Here is an 18,817-nt window from a genome sequence, read left to right as displayed (position 1 = left end):
CAATTTCTTCATAGACCATTCTATAAGAACTTTTTCTAGAAACCAAAATTACACCCTCGGTTGGTTAATTTAATTCTACAACCAAAAGGAAGCCTAGATATCAAATTCCCTTGCTTTTTAGTTGGAAGTTATTAAAATAAAGACAATGGAAGTTTTCAAATTACCAGAATTTCGAGGTAAATTTCAGTGGGTTTCATTATTTTTTGTTTCTTTCCTTTGACCATTTTCCCACTCGTTCATTCTTATCCTTCCTGTTGGCATCTTCCCTGCCATGTGTTTTCTCTCTCTCTCTCTCTCTCTCTCTCTCTCTCTCTCTCTCTCTCTCTCTCTCTCTCTCTCTCCTCTCTCCTCTCTCCTCTCTCCTCTCTCCTCTCTCTCTCTCCCCCCTCCCTCCCTCTTCCTTTCTCTCTTATGCCTTGCTCCTCGGTTGTCCCTATCAATTCCTCTCATTGGCTTTTGGTAAATATATCTAGTTTTAGTGAGTGATTAAGCTGTGGATAGATTTATAAATAGAGGCCTATATTCAGCAATATTATGGAAGGATTGATGCATTCAAAGAACGAGTTGGGGTAAGTGAATAGCAGAGGAAGGAGCATTTATTTCCCTTTCAAGGAAAAAAGCGAAAGGTCATTGAAAGCTGTATGCAGTCCAGAAAACATCTTCGACCAGGGAATATTTGTAAGCAGTCTGCACGTCTGCCTTACCCTTGCCATGCTTGGTAGGTTTACTGCCCTTCACGTTAATTACATTTTTAAAAATAGGCTGGTGTGTTGCACATCTGCCTATGGTGACTTGCTTTAACTAGCCTTTCTTGGTGTGTACACAGGTGGGAGTCTTTAGTCCTTGTGCTGATGTATTTTATCTACATTATCATCATGAAGTAAGTAAAATACTTTCTTAGTTTCCTTTCCAAGACTGTTTTCTACATTCAACATTATGTGATAATGTGGAAAGAGGAACAGGGGAGAGGGCAGGGGTCTGACTGGCTTTCGCTGCATATGGTCACAGACTCATTTGGCTCCCTGGGCAACCTGCTATGAATCGCTGCAGCTCTGGCAGTGGCCATAGCAAAGACCCTTCCAATCCATCCGTGATGATAGAATCAAAGCTTCAGTTTAGCTTGAAATTTCTCAAGCGAAAGCTCTCTTCAAGGCCTGGCAACCTAGGTTTTGGCTGTTTCTTCACTCTCTTTCATAACAAGAAAGGAGGTAAAACTTAATTACTTATGCTTCTATATAGGATGAGAGAAGGGACCAGAGCTAATTAAGAGATGACTAAAACCATGGCTGAAATATCTATGGACTTCCATATTTTGCATGGTTATCTAGGGCTGTGTAACAAATGACCCCAAAACTTAGTGTCTTCAAACCACAAACAAGTGCTACCTCATACAGTTTCTGAGAGTTGGGCATCCAGGAGCAGCTTGACTGGAGGGTTCTAGCTCAGGGTTTTTCATGAGATTGAAGATAGGAGATTGGCCAGAGGGGCCGTCTTCTACTTGACGGTGCTCCAAGGTGGCCCGCTTGCACGGTTGGTTAGTTGATGCTGGCTATCGGCTGCAGACCTCAGCTCCTCACCACATGGGCCTCTCCTTAAGGCTACTCGAGTGTCCCACACACAAGAGCTCCGGGAGAGAGCAAGAAGGACCCCACATTGCCTTTTATAATCTAATCTCACAAGTCACATACCAGCACTTTTGTCATATTCTGTTTATTAGCAGCAAGTCACTAAGTCCAGTCCACACTCAAGGGGTCTACTTTGCCTCTTGAAAGGAAGAGTGTCAAAGAATTTGTGGATATATTTTAAATCCAACACATCATATGTGGGGTTTTTTCCTCTTAGAGTTTACTATTTGTATCAAGAATTACAATGTAGCCTGGCCAGCTTGGCTCATGATTGAGCATCAACTTATGAACTAGGAGGTCACAGATCGATTCCCAGTCAGGGCACAGGTTGCAGGCTCGATCCCCAGTGTGGGGTGTGCAGGAGGCAGCCAATCAATGGTTCTCTCTCATCACTGATGTTCCTATCTCTCTCCCTCTCTGAAATCAAGAAAAAAATATATATTTTTTAAAAAAGAATTACACTGCAAATGTTCCCCATACTCGAAGGTAAAATGTCAGCACCAGGGTTGTGAACCTGCTGGGTCATTGTTTTGCCAAGTACCATTAGGATGAGGAGCTTATAAATAGTGCAGAGACCTTCGGTGCTGCAGCCGCCAGCCCCCATGGGAGCAGTTTCTATTTTTCTAAATTAGCCCATACTTTCCTCAGCCTATGTGACTGCAGGAGTGACTTCCTTCTCAGGGGGCAAGAACGTAGAAGGCGTTCAGAAGCTGCCAGTTTGCACATGGCAGGGAGCAGGCTGGAAATGGCATGTCAAGGTTTTCTTACTCTGAGGCCTGACAATAATTAGTTCCAGCCTCTAGTGGCTGGGAGCCCCGTTCAGAGGAATCAGTGTGGCCTCTGGCAAAGGTGAAGGTAGGAGCTGGCTTGGCTATGTCTTCGGGGGGCCTGCCACCCATCACTCAATGGGGAGTCCAGGCTTCACCTTAGGATTTGTCCGTGGTCAGTGTGGACCCAATGTCTGGGTCTTTTTTTTTTTTAATATATTTTATTGATTTTTTACAGAGAGGAAGGGAGAGAGATAGAGAATTAGAAACATCAATGAGAGAGAAACATCGATCAGCTGCCTCCTCCACACCCCCTATTGGGGATGTGCCCACAACCAAGGTACATGCCCTTGACCGAAATCGAACCTGGGACCTTTCAGTCCGCAGGCCGACGCTCTATCCGCTGAGCCAAACCGGTTTCAGCCTAATGTCTGGGTCTTGTTACTGGAAGAAGACATTTCTAGAGTGTCCTGGCGTAGAGTAACCATGAGATGACTGATCAAGAAATCAGGGGCTTTTATCAATAATCACCTTTCATTTACGAATACCAAGAGGTGGGCTCCCACAAACACTAGAGTAGGCCCAAAGACTTTCTGACATATCTAGATTTCAAAGGAAAAGCCATTCAAGATGGGAGCATCCATCTTGCTCCTCTTTCTCTAAAATCGCAAAAATTATTAGGGAACCAGTGGACAGACCTCACCAATACACGTGTTTCTTCATTGGTTTTTATTTATTTCACCTTTCTCTTTTCTTTTTTTTCTTTTTTTTTACTTTCTGTGGTTCTAAGTTTGAGTTCCCAAAGAGTCAAGAGCCCTTTTCTTCCTTTTAGAAAAGGCATTTTGGTCAGTTATTCCAAAGAATTGACTCTCTGCTATATGCCCAGCAACTCTAGGGATTTGAACCGAATTTAGATGAAAGCATGTCCCACACTGAATTCACTGGGAGCTTCACAGAACAAGCAGGTCTCCAAGACCAAAGCTGGTCTACAGGGAAGCTGGGTTGAGGGGTTTTATAGTCCCCTCCTGTGACCACTGCACCCCTCTGCCCGGCCATCACCAAGCCCGTGGGCTGCTGGCGGGGCATGTGGACATTAAGAGAGCACAGTGAACGATTTCTCTCCTCTCCTCCGCACCATACCCAGTGTGAAAGCTAATGAGGTGTGTTTCTGCTGATGCCTCAGCTTCACTAGCCTTTCAGCTGCTCAGACCAGCAGGATACAAATAAAACCGGGAATGGCGGCCTCTGTGCTTGCGGGATTTTCTACATAAATTCTGGTCCCAAGTTCTAAATTGAAATCTCTGCTCTTTAGCCATCCCCCTCTGCAATCAGAGGCTTTAATCGTTGGGTTTTATAAAATCTGATTTATAAAATTGCATGCTTCACAATAAAGTAGCTTCAGGGTGCAAGCACAAAATTTAAAACACTCAATTAAAAATATAAAACAGAGCAGCAGCAGTTAAAAATGGCATATATTAGAATCGTCAGCTGCCTCCTGGGTAGAAGGCTTTAAATGACATTAAACATTCTGTCGGGAAGTCAAAGAGCCATTTAGTTTGGCCAGAAAGCTCCTGGGAGCATGAGACACACCTGGCCTCGGCGAGGATTGATTTCTGCACCTCTGCATCACTCCTCTGGGATCCTGTCCCCAGATGAAGCAATATGGTCTCGAGGCTAAGATCAAGTCCTTCGCTTCAAAGCCTGGCTGTGGATCCCACCGCACCACTTACTGGCATGGGGACCTTGGCCAAGCTATTCAAACATTATGAATCTCAGTTTCCTCTTCTACAAAACAGGGTTAGTAATACTTCCTACCTCCAATGTTGTTGTTGTTGGTTTTTTTTGTGGTTTTTTTTTTTTTTTTTTTTTTTTTTTGTAAGGATGGGATGTGACAGCATAGTTACTATCCAATATCTAGTTTCACGGAAGTTCTCATAATACTATCCATAGTATCGTTATCCTGTTACCCAAATCCAAGTAAATATATAACACACAGTTGTACTTTAAAACCAAACCCTCATGCAAGTCAGTATTTCTATGTGGAGAATGGATTCGGGGTCAAGATGACAGGAACAGTGCCCCGCCCACATGGCTCTATTAGTCAGGCAAGGCCCTCTTGTTGAGTCTACAACGTGGAGAGATCTTTCATGAAGAAGGTTGAATATAGACAAAAGTTAACAGAATAGTGCAGCAATTTTCAACCAGTGTGCCACAAGAATTTCTAAAACATGCAATACCTGACTACTTAGTCAGGGGCACTGCCCAAAAGACCCTTAGATTGTCAAATAAAAAATGGCAATGCCCACACAATAGCCGTCCAGTGTGAGTGAATCAAAAGTATACCTTTTATTTTCGTCAGATTGGCAAAAAAATATAATCTGTGTTTGGTGTGCCACAGAATTTTGTAATTAGTTTATGTGTGCCATGAGATGAAAAAGGTTGAAAATCTCTGGAATCATGTGCTGGATCCCATGTGCTCATGACCAGCCACCCGCAGTTGCTCCATCCACACTCCTATCAATTTCCCTCCCTCTGTGATTTGAAGTCCCAGACTTCAGGCCAGTTCATCCATAAAAATCTCAGTATATGAGATTTTTAACATAATACATTATTATTATCACACCTAAAGTTAATGCTAATTTTCAGTATAACTGAATATCAAATCAGTGTTCAGGTTTTCAATCATCTCCTAACCATCATTTTTACAGGTTTAGTTTAATCTTATAAATGTCCTAAACATTTTAAAAAGCAAAATCCAAATAAATTCCACTCATTACAATTGATTGCTCCATGTTTTGGCTCTCTTTTCATCTATAAATCCGCACTCTGTTTACCCTTTTTTTTTTTTCTTTCAATTTATTCTTCAACAAAGTTTGAAGTGGATTGCTTGCTCCACAGAGGTGCCCACAGTTTGGAAATGGGTGTAGCATGGCCTACCCCTCTGGCCTGGGTTTCCTCCATGTCAGCCATCAACCTGATTCAGGTTAGACTGTGTCCCAAGCGGTGGCGCATCCTCCCACCAGCAAGCACGTTGTGTCTCCTATCTCTCTGTGACATTGGCAGCCGCTGATACTCAAAATCTGGCTCCATGATTGTGTTAGGGCTGCACAATAGTAATGTTCTGCCTCTTATAAGAAGCCCTGGCTGGTTTGGCTCAGTGGATAGAGCATCAGCCCATGGACTGAAGGGTCCTGGGTTTGATTCCAATCAAGGGCACTTACCTTGATTGCAGGCTCAATCCCTGGCCTGGGTCAAGGCACGTGCAGGAGGCAACCAATCGATGTGTCTCTCTCACATCGATGTTTCTCGCTCTCTGTCTCCCTCTCTCCCTCCCACTCTCTCTAAAAATCAACAGAAAAATATTCTCAGGTGAGAATTAACAAAAAAAGAAAATTATGGCATAAGAGTAACAGAGCATCACAGGATGCCAATCTGTGACCTCAGGAAACCCAAGACAGAGACCTAGACTGCCAGCCAACCTGTAACACATAAACCACGACACACCAGGTAGCATAATGGATGAGACACCTTCTCCTTTCCCCAACAAGGTGTCCCTGACAGCAAAGGCCCTAGAGACGTGGCCCAGAGGAGGTAGACGTGGCCATCCCACTAAGTCTCATGCACGGACTCCAAGTCAGGGAACTCAATCTCAGAAGTGCCTCCATGGACATTGAAGAGATTGCAAAGAAAGCAGTTTGTCACTATTTATTTACGTAAAGTTGATTTTATTTTCACCTATCCTTACACTGGAAAATGGGGCAGGTTGTATATTATGAGGGGAACTGCGATGACAGAATAATAACAATAATAACTTAAGGTGTGGGGTCCCCACGGTGCGTCCAGACTGCAGGGCCACTTGGTGGGAGTTGGGCAATGGAGGAACAGCTAACGCTGATGGGCTCTCTTCCCTTGTTACTCTGCTCAGATATAACACTTGCATACATCAGTGCTTCGAAAGGAGGACGAAAGGTGCTGGAAACATGGTCAACGGCTTGGCCAACAATGCTGAAATTGATGACAGCAGCAACTGCGACGCAACTGTGGTGCTACTCAAGAAAGGTAACCAAGGAGAGCCTGTGCCCAGGAAGTAAGCACGCTTGGGGCACTGCAGCTGGCCTGGAGAGGGCGCTGCCTCTCTGAGGGAGAGCAGGTTCCTGGCCTCCCCCCTCCCTTTGGCCACACCCTGGGGCAGTCTCTTACCTGGTGATGCGCTGACTCGGAAAGCTCCATGCAAGTTCTTGGGCAAAACATTTGCTGGGAGTGCTACAAGGAAATTAGGACAGGGTGGTAAGGGAGAGAAGACCATGGGTTTTGAGCTATTGATTCTGTCACATTTTGGCTGTGTGGCCATGAAGCAAGTCACTTAATCACTCTGAGCCTCAATTTTCTCTTCTGCAGAATGGGGATAATTTTTGTAATGAGTAAAGGAGATAAAATATGTAAAATACTTCATGAATGATAGTTGTCATTAGTATATTATTATATCCAAATTCACTTCCAGGCTGCATTACCTCAGTTTCCAAGCTGCAGCATGATATAGTTAATGACCTTTTTTTTTTTTCAAAGTAATTTTTATATTTAATTGATTCTTGTTAATCAGTTTATATACTTAGATAAATAATATAATGCTCTCAAATAATGTTATTTCTTAGAGGAACACATAAATTATCAATTACTTTTGCCTAGAATATGCCTCGTTTTTTATTGAGCTTTTTTTAACTTTCCCTTGAAATATGTGGGCTTATTTCTTCTTGATCCCATATGGTTGCTTTGCAGGAAAAAAAAAAAAGAAACTAGGAAATCTATAGGTTCTTTTCAAATATATGTCTGACTTTGGAATCTGTTGGTAATTATGAGAATTTTAAAATCAACCATTTGGTAGACTTTCCTAATTATGTGCATGTTAACTAAAGACCTAAGATTATTCAGTGTCATCCCACATAAGGCTATCATTTACTTTTTTCTCTCTGGGTAGTTTGTAACCATAAGAGGAACACTCTTAGGGAGGCAGAGAGCACTACCTATTATTATTTAGTGTTTCCAGAGATCATTTCATGGGTTAGTGGCTTGGAAACAGGAGTGAGCACTGAGAGGGCCCGTGGCTAGGTACCCGTGAGCTATGTACTCATGTTGCACATTCCTAGAGAGGGGCCTTGGTGGAACTTGTTTCCAGCCAGTCAGCAAGTCGTTACATAAGATTTGCCTGAAGTCTCCTTTGGGCCTTGGGCCTCTGTACTGTGGCCACTCGCCCACCTATCAGCCGTGCCCATAGGCTGGGGCGGCAGCAAAGTGTCCATTTCTCCACCATGTCCTCCACTTAAAAGTCAAGTGTGCAGCTTTTAACCTCTCAGTATGAACATTGTTGACATCTGAAGGGCATAAAAGGTTACTAAAGATTATAGGGGTCTTTCTTATGCCCCAGATCTGAGTTGGGGTGTGAGGGGGTGCGATTCTTTGAGGACAAGGAGGAATTCTTATTTATGATCACTCATTTTTTCTATGTCAGTGAATGATGCTTAAATTGTTTCATCATTTCTAAAGAGCTACCAATGAGCCCCAAAAAGCAGACTTTGGTTCTTCCCCAGATTTTGCTTACTACAGCCCTCCCTGGATGGGTGGATAGATGGATAGGCAGATAAGGAGGGAGGGAAGAAAATAAGGAGGGAGGAAGGGAGGAAGGGAAGACAACTGGGAGCATAAGAGGGAAGAAGGAAGAGAAAGGAAAAGAAGACTGAATGAATATCTCTTTCCTGCTCCTAGTCTCAATATTTTTATTTTGTGTTTTTAATCTCCCTAGCCAATTTCCACCGCAAAGCATCAGTGATCATGGTGGATGAGCTGCTGTCTGCCTACCCACACCAGCTGTCTTTCTCTGAGGCTGGACTTCGAATCATGATCACCAGCCACTTTCCCCCCAAGACCAGACTCTCCATGGCCAGCCGCATGTTGATCAATGAGGTATCTGGGAAAGCACAAGCCATTTGCCACTGGACAGGGATAGGAAACGAGGAAGGAGAGAAAGCTTCCAGGTCTGAAAGTAGAAGCACCTAATTCAACATTTAACACAATAATATCCCTCAGCCATTTTGAAACATCATTGCTCACTGGGCCAGCGGCGCATCCTGGTCCTTGCTCCTCCCTCCACATGTTGATAGACATGGTCCGGCTCCCAGTTATACAGAAAAAACTCTCTGGTCCTTTTCTATGTACCTTTTTCTTTACATCTTTCATTTGAATGGAGCCCTCTCATGTGAATGAACTTGCACAGAAGTAGTTTCATACCAAAATGGCTTTAAAATAATGCTGAGTCTCAGACCTGAATTTTCCTATGTATTCTTTTCTCTGGAGCGGCAGCCTTATTGGTACACTAGTCCAAACACATTTGTGTGGCTTTCCTAAAATTTGGAGAAGAAAGTTAACATCACAGTGCACAGAGAATCAAGAACCCTGATAGAAAAGAAGTGCAATCGGAAGTGAGCAATGGGAATTTTCCTCTAAAGTGATTTGCAAATTCCAGTGGGTTATGAAGGTTAATCCTTCTCCCCAGGAGGAGGTTTTCTGAGTTGGTTATTACTTTGAGGAATCCCTTAAGACTTGACTGCAGAGTGTTCTGAAAGCATCTCCTTGTCCACTACCTGGAAGAAATCCCAATAGCTGGTGTTCTGGGTGTAGGGATGTACAGTCCATCTTCCCTTGGTAAGAATGTGCCTTTCTCTTTCCAGAGACAAAGACTGATAAACAGCAGGGCTTACACCAATGGAGAATCCGAGGTGGCCATCAAAATCCCAATTAAACAAACCGTGGAGAATGGGACAGGGCCCAGCAGTGCCCCAGACAGGGGCGTGAATGGGACTCGGAGGGATGATGTTGTTGCCGAGGCTGGCAATGAGACAGAAAATGAGAACGAGGACAACGAGAACAACGAGAATGACGAAGAGGAAGAGGAGGATGAGGAGGATGACGAAGGACCGTACACTCCATTCGACCCTCCCTGTAAGAGGTCCTATGTCTGGGCTGGGGTTGGGGGCTCTTTTAAGGCCACTGAGTAGATGCTCTTAACTTTGATTATCTTTCTGCCATTCATTTCAAAGACATATCTCTGTATGAGCATAGAAATGTTTATATTAACATCTGCAGTGGGCAAGACTGTTGTGAGGGTCCAAAGATGAGCAATACGGCAACACATGCTCACTGGTTGCAATGTAGGCTCTTCGGCCAAGTTTATAATTGCTGGGGAAGTCCCTCTCTTAGCTGCTCTGTGGACCTTTTGGTGCTCACGAGAAGTAGCACTCCACCCACCTTCACCCTTCCCTTCCCGTCACGGTTAGCAGGGGGTTGTCCTGCCAAGGCCAGCCCTGGGTACATGTGCTGCCCTCCCCGTTGGGCTTTTGTTTTTCTTCTCACTTCCTGCCCCTCACCCCATTTAGGTGCTTCCTCTCCCAGCACCTGCTGCTTCCAGGGCAGGCACACCTGGGCACAGAGCATCCTGGCCCGGTTAAATCTCACCCTGTGGGCTGGCTGAAAACACCCCTCTGGTACCCAGGGGAGGAGCAAGACAAGGTGGTGTTCTTCTCCCCTGACTGCCGCCTCCAATAAAGACGTGGCCTTCCCCGTGACCTTGTCCTCTCCCACCCCACCCATTAGTGGGACAGGTGGACTGAGCCCAAAGAATTCTGCCCATTTTCTAGACTTGCCAGAAGCTTCCGATGGTTTCAGGAAAGAGTGCACTGGTCAGACTCACTTTCACTGTCAAGTGTGTGGGGCTTAATTAGCATGTGTGTGTCTTCTCCTGGAGGGTTGAATGTATGGGAGGACTTTAAACTCTGCGGAAGGATGGCTTGGTCCACCTGAAAGGCCTTGCAGGGGTGGGACATGGGGGCGGAGCATCAGAGCCGGGTTTCAGGGTCGGGAGCCAGGTCTCTGTGTGCTCCTTTCTGTGTTCAGGAGACAGCAAGTAAAACAGACTTGGACTGCTCCTGGTCAAGTGCTTACCAAAACTAAGTAGAAAACGTCACCCCAATGCCTATGCCCCAACCTGCACTGCCCAGCCAGAGTGAAATCGCCATTTGTTAGTAGGTAATATTCTTTTTTCTTTTTTAAAAATATTTTTTTTATTGATTTCAGAGAGGAAGGGGGGGAGAGAGAGAGAGAGAGAGAGAGAGAGAGAGAGAGAGAGAAACATCCATGATGAGAGAGAATCACTGATTGGCTGCCTCCTGCACATCCTCCACTGGAGATCGAGCCTACAACCTGGGCATGTGCCCTGACAGAGAATCAAACCGTACCTCCTGGCTCATAGGTTGATGCTCAACCACTGAGCCACGCCGGCTGGGCAGTAGGTAATCTTGATAGAAAAAAATATATACTGTGTCTTGATCCATTTTGCCACCTGTCACTGTATTTCCTGGCAACCTTCTTTCCTATCAACCAGGACAAAGGCATTTTAAAGATTAACACGTTAAGCACCCAGTCAGTCACCGGTGACTGACACTACACTTTCCATCCAGAAGACAAAACAGGCTGGACACTTAACGTGTTAAAGGACCAGACACTCCATTCATCCCCTGTGAACTCTTGTGTGCATTTTCTGTTGCTGCACACACAGCAGGTTATCACAAGTTCAGCCACGTGAAACGACACCTGTTGAATAGCTCTCGGTTCTGCAGGTCAGAAGGCTGGCAGGGCCTGGCTGGGTTTGCAGAGGCTCACAGGCCAAAATGGAGGTGTGGGCAGGGTGGCAACTCCTCTCAGAGGCCCTGGGAGGCCGGCAGGCTGCCGGCAGATGTCTGCTCCTGGTGGTGGCACAGCTGAGTCCCGTTTCCTTGCTGGCTAAGGGCCGGGGGCTGCTCACTGCTCCAGAGGCCACCCATATTCCTCGTCACGTGTCCCTTCCGTCTGTAAACCAGCAACAGTGTGATGGGTCCTTGTTACCTTTCTCATCTCCCTGGCTGACCCTTCTGTTTGGGAGGGTTCCTGTGACCGAGCTCAGCTCTGCCGTATAGCCAAGCACACGGCATGGAAGTTCCTGAGTCGGGGCACAGAACCGGGGCTGCACATCTGGAATCCTACCTCCCAACCCTTGTTTCAGAATCTGCCATCGGCAGCTCCTAACCAAGCTCCAGAAACGCTAATTTTGCTAAAGTCATTCACTGAGTGAGGAAGCAGTGGGCCAGGGGCTGTGTTGGCCTCCCAGAGCCCCGAGTACATCCCTCCAGGCAGACACCTAAACATAAGGTGACCAGATTCTTTCCAAAAATAGGGACTTTTTTTAAACCGCCGTGGGACGCAGGACAAATTGTTAAAAATCAGTTTTGTCCCACCAAAAGCGGGACGATCTGGTCACCTTAACCTAAAGACACATTTGTGAGACCAGACACGGTGTCCAGCTCCCACACGTGACTTCATTACTTAGTGGGATTAAGGGCCCCTTTCGGATCACGTGTCCCCATTTCTCACCTGGACGAAATAAGTGCCAAGGAGGTGAGGAGGCTCCAGGGCTTCCAGCCGTGTTTCCTTTTTCCTCATGTGACAGGAGACCTGGCTGCAGGCGTGGGCTCGGACCCACCTCAGGCCCCTGCATCTTTCACAAGCACCAGCCCCAGAGGCCCCAGAGGAGAAACGGTGCTCTGCGTGGGCCTGCTACCCGGGGGTCTCTGCTTCGTCCCAAGGCCCTGCTTCATCCCAGGGCCCCGAGCAAACAGGTCCCAAGTTCCTGTACACCAGCCCTTCTTGCCAGGGCTTCCTTGACAAAACTCAGGTTCTGATTCAGAAGGGCAGGGCCTCAGAGTCTTCATTTCTAATGAGCCCTCAGGTGATGCCAGTGCTGTTGGTCCACAGGCCACACCTGGGGTGGGGAGGGGCTGGAGGCCTGGAGACACTTCGGTGACTTCACAGTCCTTCTGAGGCTTAGGGGAGCCTGATTCCGCGCCCGGTTCCGCCTCTGAAATGGAGAATGGGCTTGTCCAACTATGAGCCTCAGTACTCCTCCACCAGCTGCTGAGAAATCTCATTCCTGGAGCCAGGAACTTCCATTTGAGGCTCGGAGGCTGGGTCCAGCCAGGCCCTCCCTCAGGCAGGCCTCCTCACAGCGCGGAGCAGCCTGAGGGGGCCTCAGGCCAGCAGAGGGCACTCGAGGAGCCAGAAGGACAGTCTGGGGTTCCTCTCAGGCTAAGTTCCCTCGGCCTGAGAAAGGTCTGTCCACACAATGAGCACATTTTTCTTCTCTTGATCCTGTGAGGGCCAGGTTCCCCTGTTCCAGTTACCCAGCTGCAGGGCTTCCTTCTTGCCAGGACTTGAGTGGGTATAATCAACAAATAAGTAATTATGTGGAAGTATATAAATATAGGGATAGATATGACACGTGTGTTTATATGTGTATACATGAATATAGGTGTATGTGCATATATTTGTGCACATGTATGATCGATATCATTAATCTATGCATATAACATGTTTGTATATATGCTGCACAAATTTAATATATTGTATGCTATATACATGTATGTACAAATTTTTAAGGTATTGTATATTACATAATGTATACACACATATTAACATACCTGAGTTTTTATGTATATATGTATAGATTAAATATATACAATGGACAACTATGCATAGTATATCTATATATGTATACATACATATAAATTGTACATATATTCTTATCTCTTGTGTGAAGAAAGCCTTCCTATTGACTGAGAGAAACAGAAACATTTACATGTATATGTAGATAAACGCACTTTCATTTTTAAAAATGGAAAGAAATACACCAAAATATCAGTATGCTTTTTGTAGGTGGGATTATTTTTTATTTTCTCTGCTTTTTTATTTTAAAACAATGTACCTTTTAATTGCCTATATCAGTGGTCAGCAAACTCATTAGTCAGCAGAGCCAAATATCAACAGTACAACGATTGAAATTTCTTTTGAGAGCCAAAAACCGACTTCTGCACATGAGCCACGAAGTTTCAATCGCACTGTACGTGCACGCCCGCACGTGGTATTTTGTGGAAGAGCCACACTCAAGGGGCCAAAGAGCCGCATGTGGCTCGCGAGCCGCGGTTTGCCGACCACTGGCCTATATGATTAGAACAAATTTATATATTTAACTCTAGGTCTAAAATACTGAGCAATGAATGACTTTTTCTCCATCCAATAGAATTAAGTGTCCAAAAAAGCTTAATAAGAACTGTAACTTGGGAAGAAGTCCTTTGCTTTATAGAGCCGGCGATACTGACCGGGGATGCTCAGAGTCCCTGCTCCAGCTCCCATTTGCTGGCTGACATTTGAGAAATCACGTAACCACTGGTACATCAGGTTTGTGTGCAGGGAATTTTGTTTCATTCAACTGCTGCTGTATCTGCAGGACCTGGGCAGTGCCTGGCCAGAGGGGCAGAGTGGATCGCTCCTGGTCCTCAAAACCATTGAAAACATACATTTCTGTATCACTTGATTTATTCAAGAAGTTATATTTGTTATATTGCACTTAAAGGTATACCTTGAATTTCTGCTTTAAATTTGTTGTTCTTACAATGGAACTGTAACTCAAAGAAAGCATCTATAGCATTTTGGATGACAGTGAAAACAGTTTTCAAGATATAATGTCCTCCCAGTGTGAAATCAAACATTTTTTTTCAGCTGAGAGACCAAACTCAAAACTCATTGCTGCTGGCTTATACTGCTGGAAACTTTACCTAATGTCATTTCTATGCCCTTGCAGTCCTAAGTCCTGACTTCATTTTTCTTATCGCTTTTATTTTCTAAAGAATGACAAATAGCCAAATTGAAGTCATTTCTCAGCTCATTCATGTGTTTCTTTGTAACTTGGATTGGGTGTGAATATTAAACTCTCTCTCCCTGGGAGGGCATCTGGGAGACTGCATGGCCAGCAGGGGATGCCAAGGCCCCCAGACTGATAAGTCACTACCACATTGCAGGAGTTAGGGGACGTGCAGACTTCCAGGATGCATTTGGGATCCAAAAATCTGGCCACAATCTGGATTCTGCAGCATTTGAAAACCCCTCAGAAAACAAATCCTCAGGCAGTCCTCTTGCTTTGTAATCCAGCCAAATAGTCTCAATGTTCTCCTCATTCACTTTACCATCTCCAAATCGGAAATCTAACGAGACGCTGCTAATGGGGAAAGTCGCCCCCTTTCTTAATCTGTTCTCTTGGCTTTATTCTGCACTTGTAAGTGGGATACCTTTAGATTCTAAACACACACACACACACACACACACACACACACACATATTATATTGTTTATAGCAATGTTATTACTATCAATATTATCAATATGTATTGATCATGTGATAATATGCCCTGCCCTGTTCATGGCATTTAAAGTACAGTACTGAGCAGGCTTGAGAAAATGCTCATTCTTATAGAGTTTATATTCTAGCTTGGGGCAAGTGAAAACAAATGAGAAAACAAACCTGATACTTTCAGACAGAAATCATTTGCTATGAAGCAAACAAATGAAGGTGATGGGAAAGAAGTGGGGTAGGTGAGGGTCTTATTTAGATTGGTGATCGGAGGGGTCAGGGGACATTGGAGCTGTGCGGTGGACTGCCTGACAGGGAACTGCAGGTGCAAAGGCCCTAAGGTAGAAAGAAGCTTGGCGTGTCTGAGGACAGAAAGCTGGGGCAGGGGCATGTGTAAGTAGGGAGAGTAGTAAGTGGGAGCCAAATCATTTAGGACCTTGTCAGCCATGGTGGGGAGATATTGTTTTTCTCTGAGGGCAGTAGAAGCAAGGAGAAGGTTCTAGAACAGTTTACTTTTTGAGACTCTCCTCTGGCTACTGATGGTGAGCAGGTGGAAGTGGAGCAAGTGTAGGAGCAGTGAGTCCTTAGGAACTCGGGTCTTCAGCCAGGTCATGGATGGAGGGCTGGCCCGGGAAAGGCTGTGGGAATCGTGAGCTGCAGGCAGACTGAGGGTGCCCGGGGCAGGTTGCCAGTGTTGGTGTGGGGCTGAGAGAACGGGGAGAGTCAAGAAGGATCCTGAGGATTTTGACTCCACCAACCTGCCAACTTACGCTGTCCCAGCCCCATCCTGATATCCCATGTAATTCTTCCAGCTACACTGTGAGTTCAGTGTTGCTCTGTCCACATTTTACAGACGAGGAAGCTGAGACTTAGGGGATGTAAGTAACTGAGACACTTGCTTCAGGCAAAGCGGGCACCGGAGCCAGCGCTGTCTGGTGAATAAGCCCCACTCTTCCCTTAGTGACCACCTTGCCATCCGAGGGAGACCGGGGAGCCAAAAGTGATGTTGTGTAACTTTGTTCTGTGGTTTTAAGAAAATATTTGGAGACTGGCAAGAGATATTGTAAGTGCTGGATACTGGTAGGAAATTATGAAATAAATTTTGTTAAACCTTTCATTAGTGCATATTCAAAATGTAATTTAAAAAATACCTTCTTATCTCTGGTGGGGATAGAAAATGGTACAATCAGTTTTAGAAAACTGTTTGGTAATTTCTAATAAAGTTAAGTAAACACCCACCCTATGACTCAGCAATTCTACTCCTGGGTCTTTGCCCAAAAGAAATGAAAACATGCCCCAAAAAAGACTTGTACAAGAATGCTCATAGCCACTCTCGTTGTAATACCTGAAAACTGGCAACAACCCAAATTCCCATCCACAGGAGAATGGATAAACAAGCTATGGTGTATTCACAGGGAGGAATACTGCACAGCAATTAAAAGGAATGAATCAGTTACACATGAATGAATCACACACAAAAAAAAACATACGTTGAATGAAAGAAGGTAGACATAAAAACATACTATATGATTTTATTTATTTGAAGTTGAAGAACAGGAAAGATTAATCTATGGTGGTAGCAGGTGGGAGGATGACTAGAAGGAGGCACAGGGAAACTTCTGGAAGAGGAGATTGTGATTGAAGAAGGGAGTACATATGTGTATGCGTAGTTCTTTCCTGAAGTGAGTTAGCACTGAAGCAGGAAGGTTATAAAGACCAAAAGAGAACTAATATGTTTTTCAAATCTAAGACAACAAGGAAATGATGATCATATAGTGACCAAAATAAGCATGTATGGGTGTCTCTGAGTCATAGTCCTCAGGCAGCACAGAGATGAGAGGATCAGGTCATCACTGACAAATCTATCATCTTATTCATGGAAACAGATAGTTAGAGAAATAGAAAACAATGATTCAAAGTCCGTATCAGTTTGGGATACAAACATTCAATGCCCTGTTTTGACAACCTTGAGAGCTTTCAAATCATCTTTCAAGATTTCAGTGCATTGACAGACGCTGCTGAGAGATTCCACTAGATGGCGCTATGAACACTGATGCCTTACAATCTAGAAAGCTATGGGACCTATGTTATCCATGGGGAGAATAGACAACAGAGGCCATTTGGTGGTTTTCCTAGCAACACCCCTCCCCCAAACCTCTACCCCACACACTTCCCTCACCCATTTGTGTCCTGAGAATCTTCCTCATTCTTTTGCTCCTGGCCCCATTTGCCAAGCCATCCCCTCAGCCTTGTAGGATTCGGAAGTGACTCATCCTTTCATTTTGGAGGCCTACCTAGCAGGTGGGCCGCAGAGAAGGTTGGTATTCTGCTTGGTTTTGTCCGTCAGGTTTTGTTGGTGACGAAAAGCCATTTGTGTCTTTTAGGGAAAGAGCAACATAGTAAGGTTTCTTTCACAGGCCATCAATTAAGATATAAGTGCCTGGGGCATGCAGTGTGGAGAGCTGGTGAAGCAGAGGAATGAAGCTGACTGATTTGTGTGTATGTTTTTGCCTTTTTTATTTTCCCAGCTGGCAAACTGGAGACAGTGAAATGGGTGTTCACCTGGCCACTGAGTTTTGTCTTATACTTCACTGTACCCAACTGCAACAAGCCCCGCTGGGAGAAGTGGTTTATGGTGACATTTGCTTCCTCCACTCTGTGGATCGCAGCCTTCTCCTACATGATGGTGTGGATGGTGAGTGCATCGAGGACCTCACAGCAGCACTCAATCTCTGTAGAGAGAGAAATACACTCAACCAGAGGGGAATATGGTTGGGGTTTCAGCCCAGAAACTGTAACAGTCAGCTGTTGCAGCAATAAGCTGCATAACAAAACACCCTGAAACAGAGGTTTAGAATCTCAAGCATTTATCCTCTTGCTCACATCTTCAGGCTGACTATGGTTGGACTAATTTCAGCAGGCACTGACTGAGCAACTCTGCTTCAAGCCACAGCATGGTTCCATAGATTCAGGCAGCAGGTGGGGTTCATGTCTAATCCGTGTGTTTGCCCATTTTCCTGGACCAGTGGCTGCCTGGGGAATGCTCTTCTCATGGTGGATCACTGGAGTGCATGAGGGCAAGTGGGAACACATGGTGCCTTCTAGGGCCTTGGCTGTGACTACCACCTGCATTCCATCATCCCCAACATCCATGGAGTGTGTGTGTGTGTGGGGGGGGGGGGGTTATACTCAAGAGCTAATAAAATGTTCTGGAAGGATTATTTTGGAGGCAATAACAAATTTGTGAACTTTGACACAATTAAATCATAATTATCCCTTGCCTTCAACATCATGGAGAAATAGGTAATTTTTTTTTTCAACCTAAATCTTATAGCCACAGGTTCCTCCCTTCTCCTGTACTCATTAACATTTTTATTTGACATATTCACTGGGTGCCGTCTCTGTTCCAGGTTTGGGGACTGGTGTTGGTGTCCCTGTCCTCCAGGTGCTCAGTGTTTTTCTCCCAAGTCCACCTACAGGCAAACCCACCCACTGACCTGAGGTTTACCCTCCCTCCGTCGGACTCCTACTCGGGTGGAGGTGCAGCTCTAAGAAGTCCTGAGAAGTGGTGGGGAATAGGGAGAAAACAGGAAACAGGAGACCTGGCCCAGCCATCTGGGGAATCAGTTCCCCAACACTCCAGACTCAGCCACAAGCATCGTAATAACACCAGAGGGTAGGCCAAGCCCCAGCGAGACAAACCTGATTCCCACAGAGACAGGCTGAGGGCTGTTAAAAAGGAAAACGCGGTTTGGCCAGGATGCTTGTAGCGCCACTTCTCCAAAGCCTCCTCAGAACAACCAACAGAAATGCTGTGTTTTCTGCATCTCACTTTCCTCCTTGGAGAGAGGAAGACAGAGAGCCCCAGGGCCACCCCAAGTTCAGTTCAGCACTGAACAGAAATGAGGTGCATTGTCCAGTTTAAAAGGGGGCCAGCCAGGCATCTCCATGTAACAACTTCCCACAAACCTTTGGACTGCGAAGGAGCAGTTACATGGAGATGCCTGGCCACTTCTCCAAAGCCTCCTCAGAACAACCAACAGAAATGCTGTGTTTTCTGCATCTCACTTCCTTTGGAGGAAGTCAGGGTGCATTCGTAGGTGTCTCCTTCCATCGCTGGCCAGGAGGAACTGTGAGAATGTGCTATTTACAGTACATGGT

General features: G+C 45.3%; 1 protein-coding gene across 1 annotated transcript in view; it reads left to right on the top strand.

Moving 5' to 3' along the window:
• Positions 1–18,817, top strand: part of SLC24A3 (solute carrier family 24 member 3) — a 496,588-nt gene that overhangs the window by 452,626 nt on the left and 25,145 nt on the right. Inside the window, exons 9-13 of the mRNA XM_079784858.1 lie at positions 827–880; positions 6,318–6,451; positions 8,190–8,350; positions 9,115–9,385; positions 17,185–17,351. Coding sequence (XP_079640984.1) covers positions 827–880; positions 6,318–6,451; positions 8,190–8,350; positions 9,115–9,385; positions 17,185–17,351 — 787 coding nt within the window. The remainder of the gene's footprint in view (positions 1–826; positions 881–6,317; positions 6,452–8,189; positions 8,351–9,114; positions 9,386–17,184; positions 17,352–18,817) is intronic.

Source organism: Cnephaeus nilssonii (assembly GCF_951640355.1).
Source record: "Cnephaeus nilssonii genome assembly, chromosome: 11".
In the NCBI taxonomy this organism is placed as follows: domain Eukaryota; kingdom Metazoa; phylum Chordata; class Mammalia; order Chiroptera; family Vespertilionidae; genus Cnephaeus; species Cnephaeus nilssonii.
This window is presented reverse-complemented; position numbering and strand designations above follow the sequence as displayed.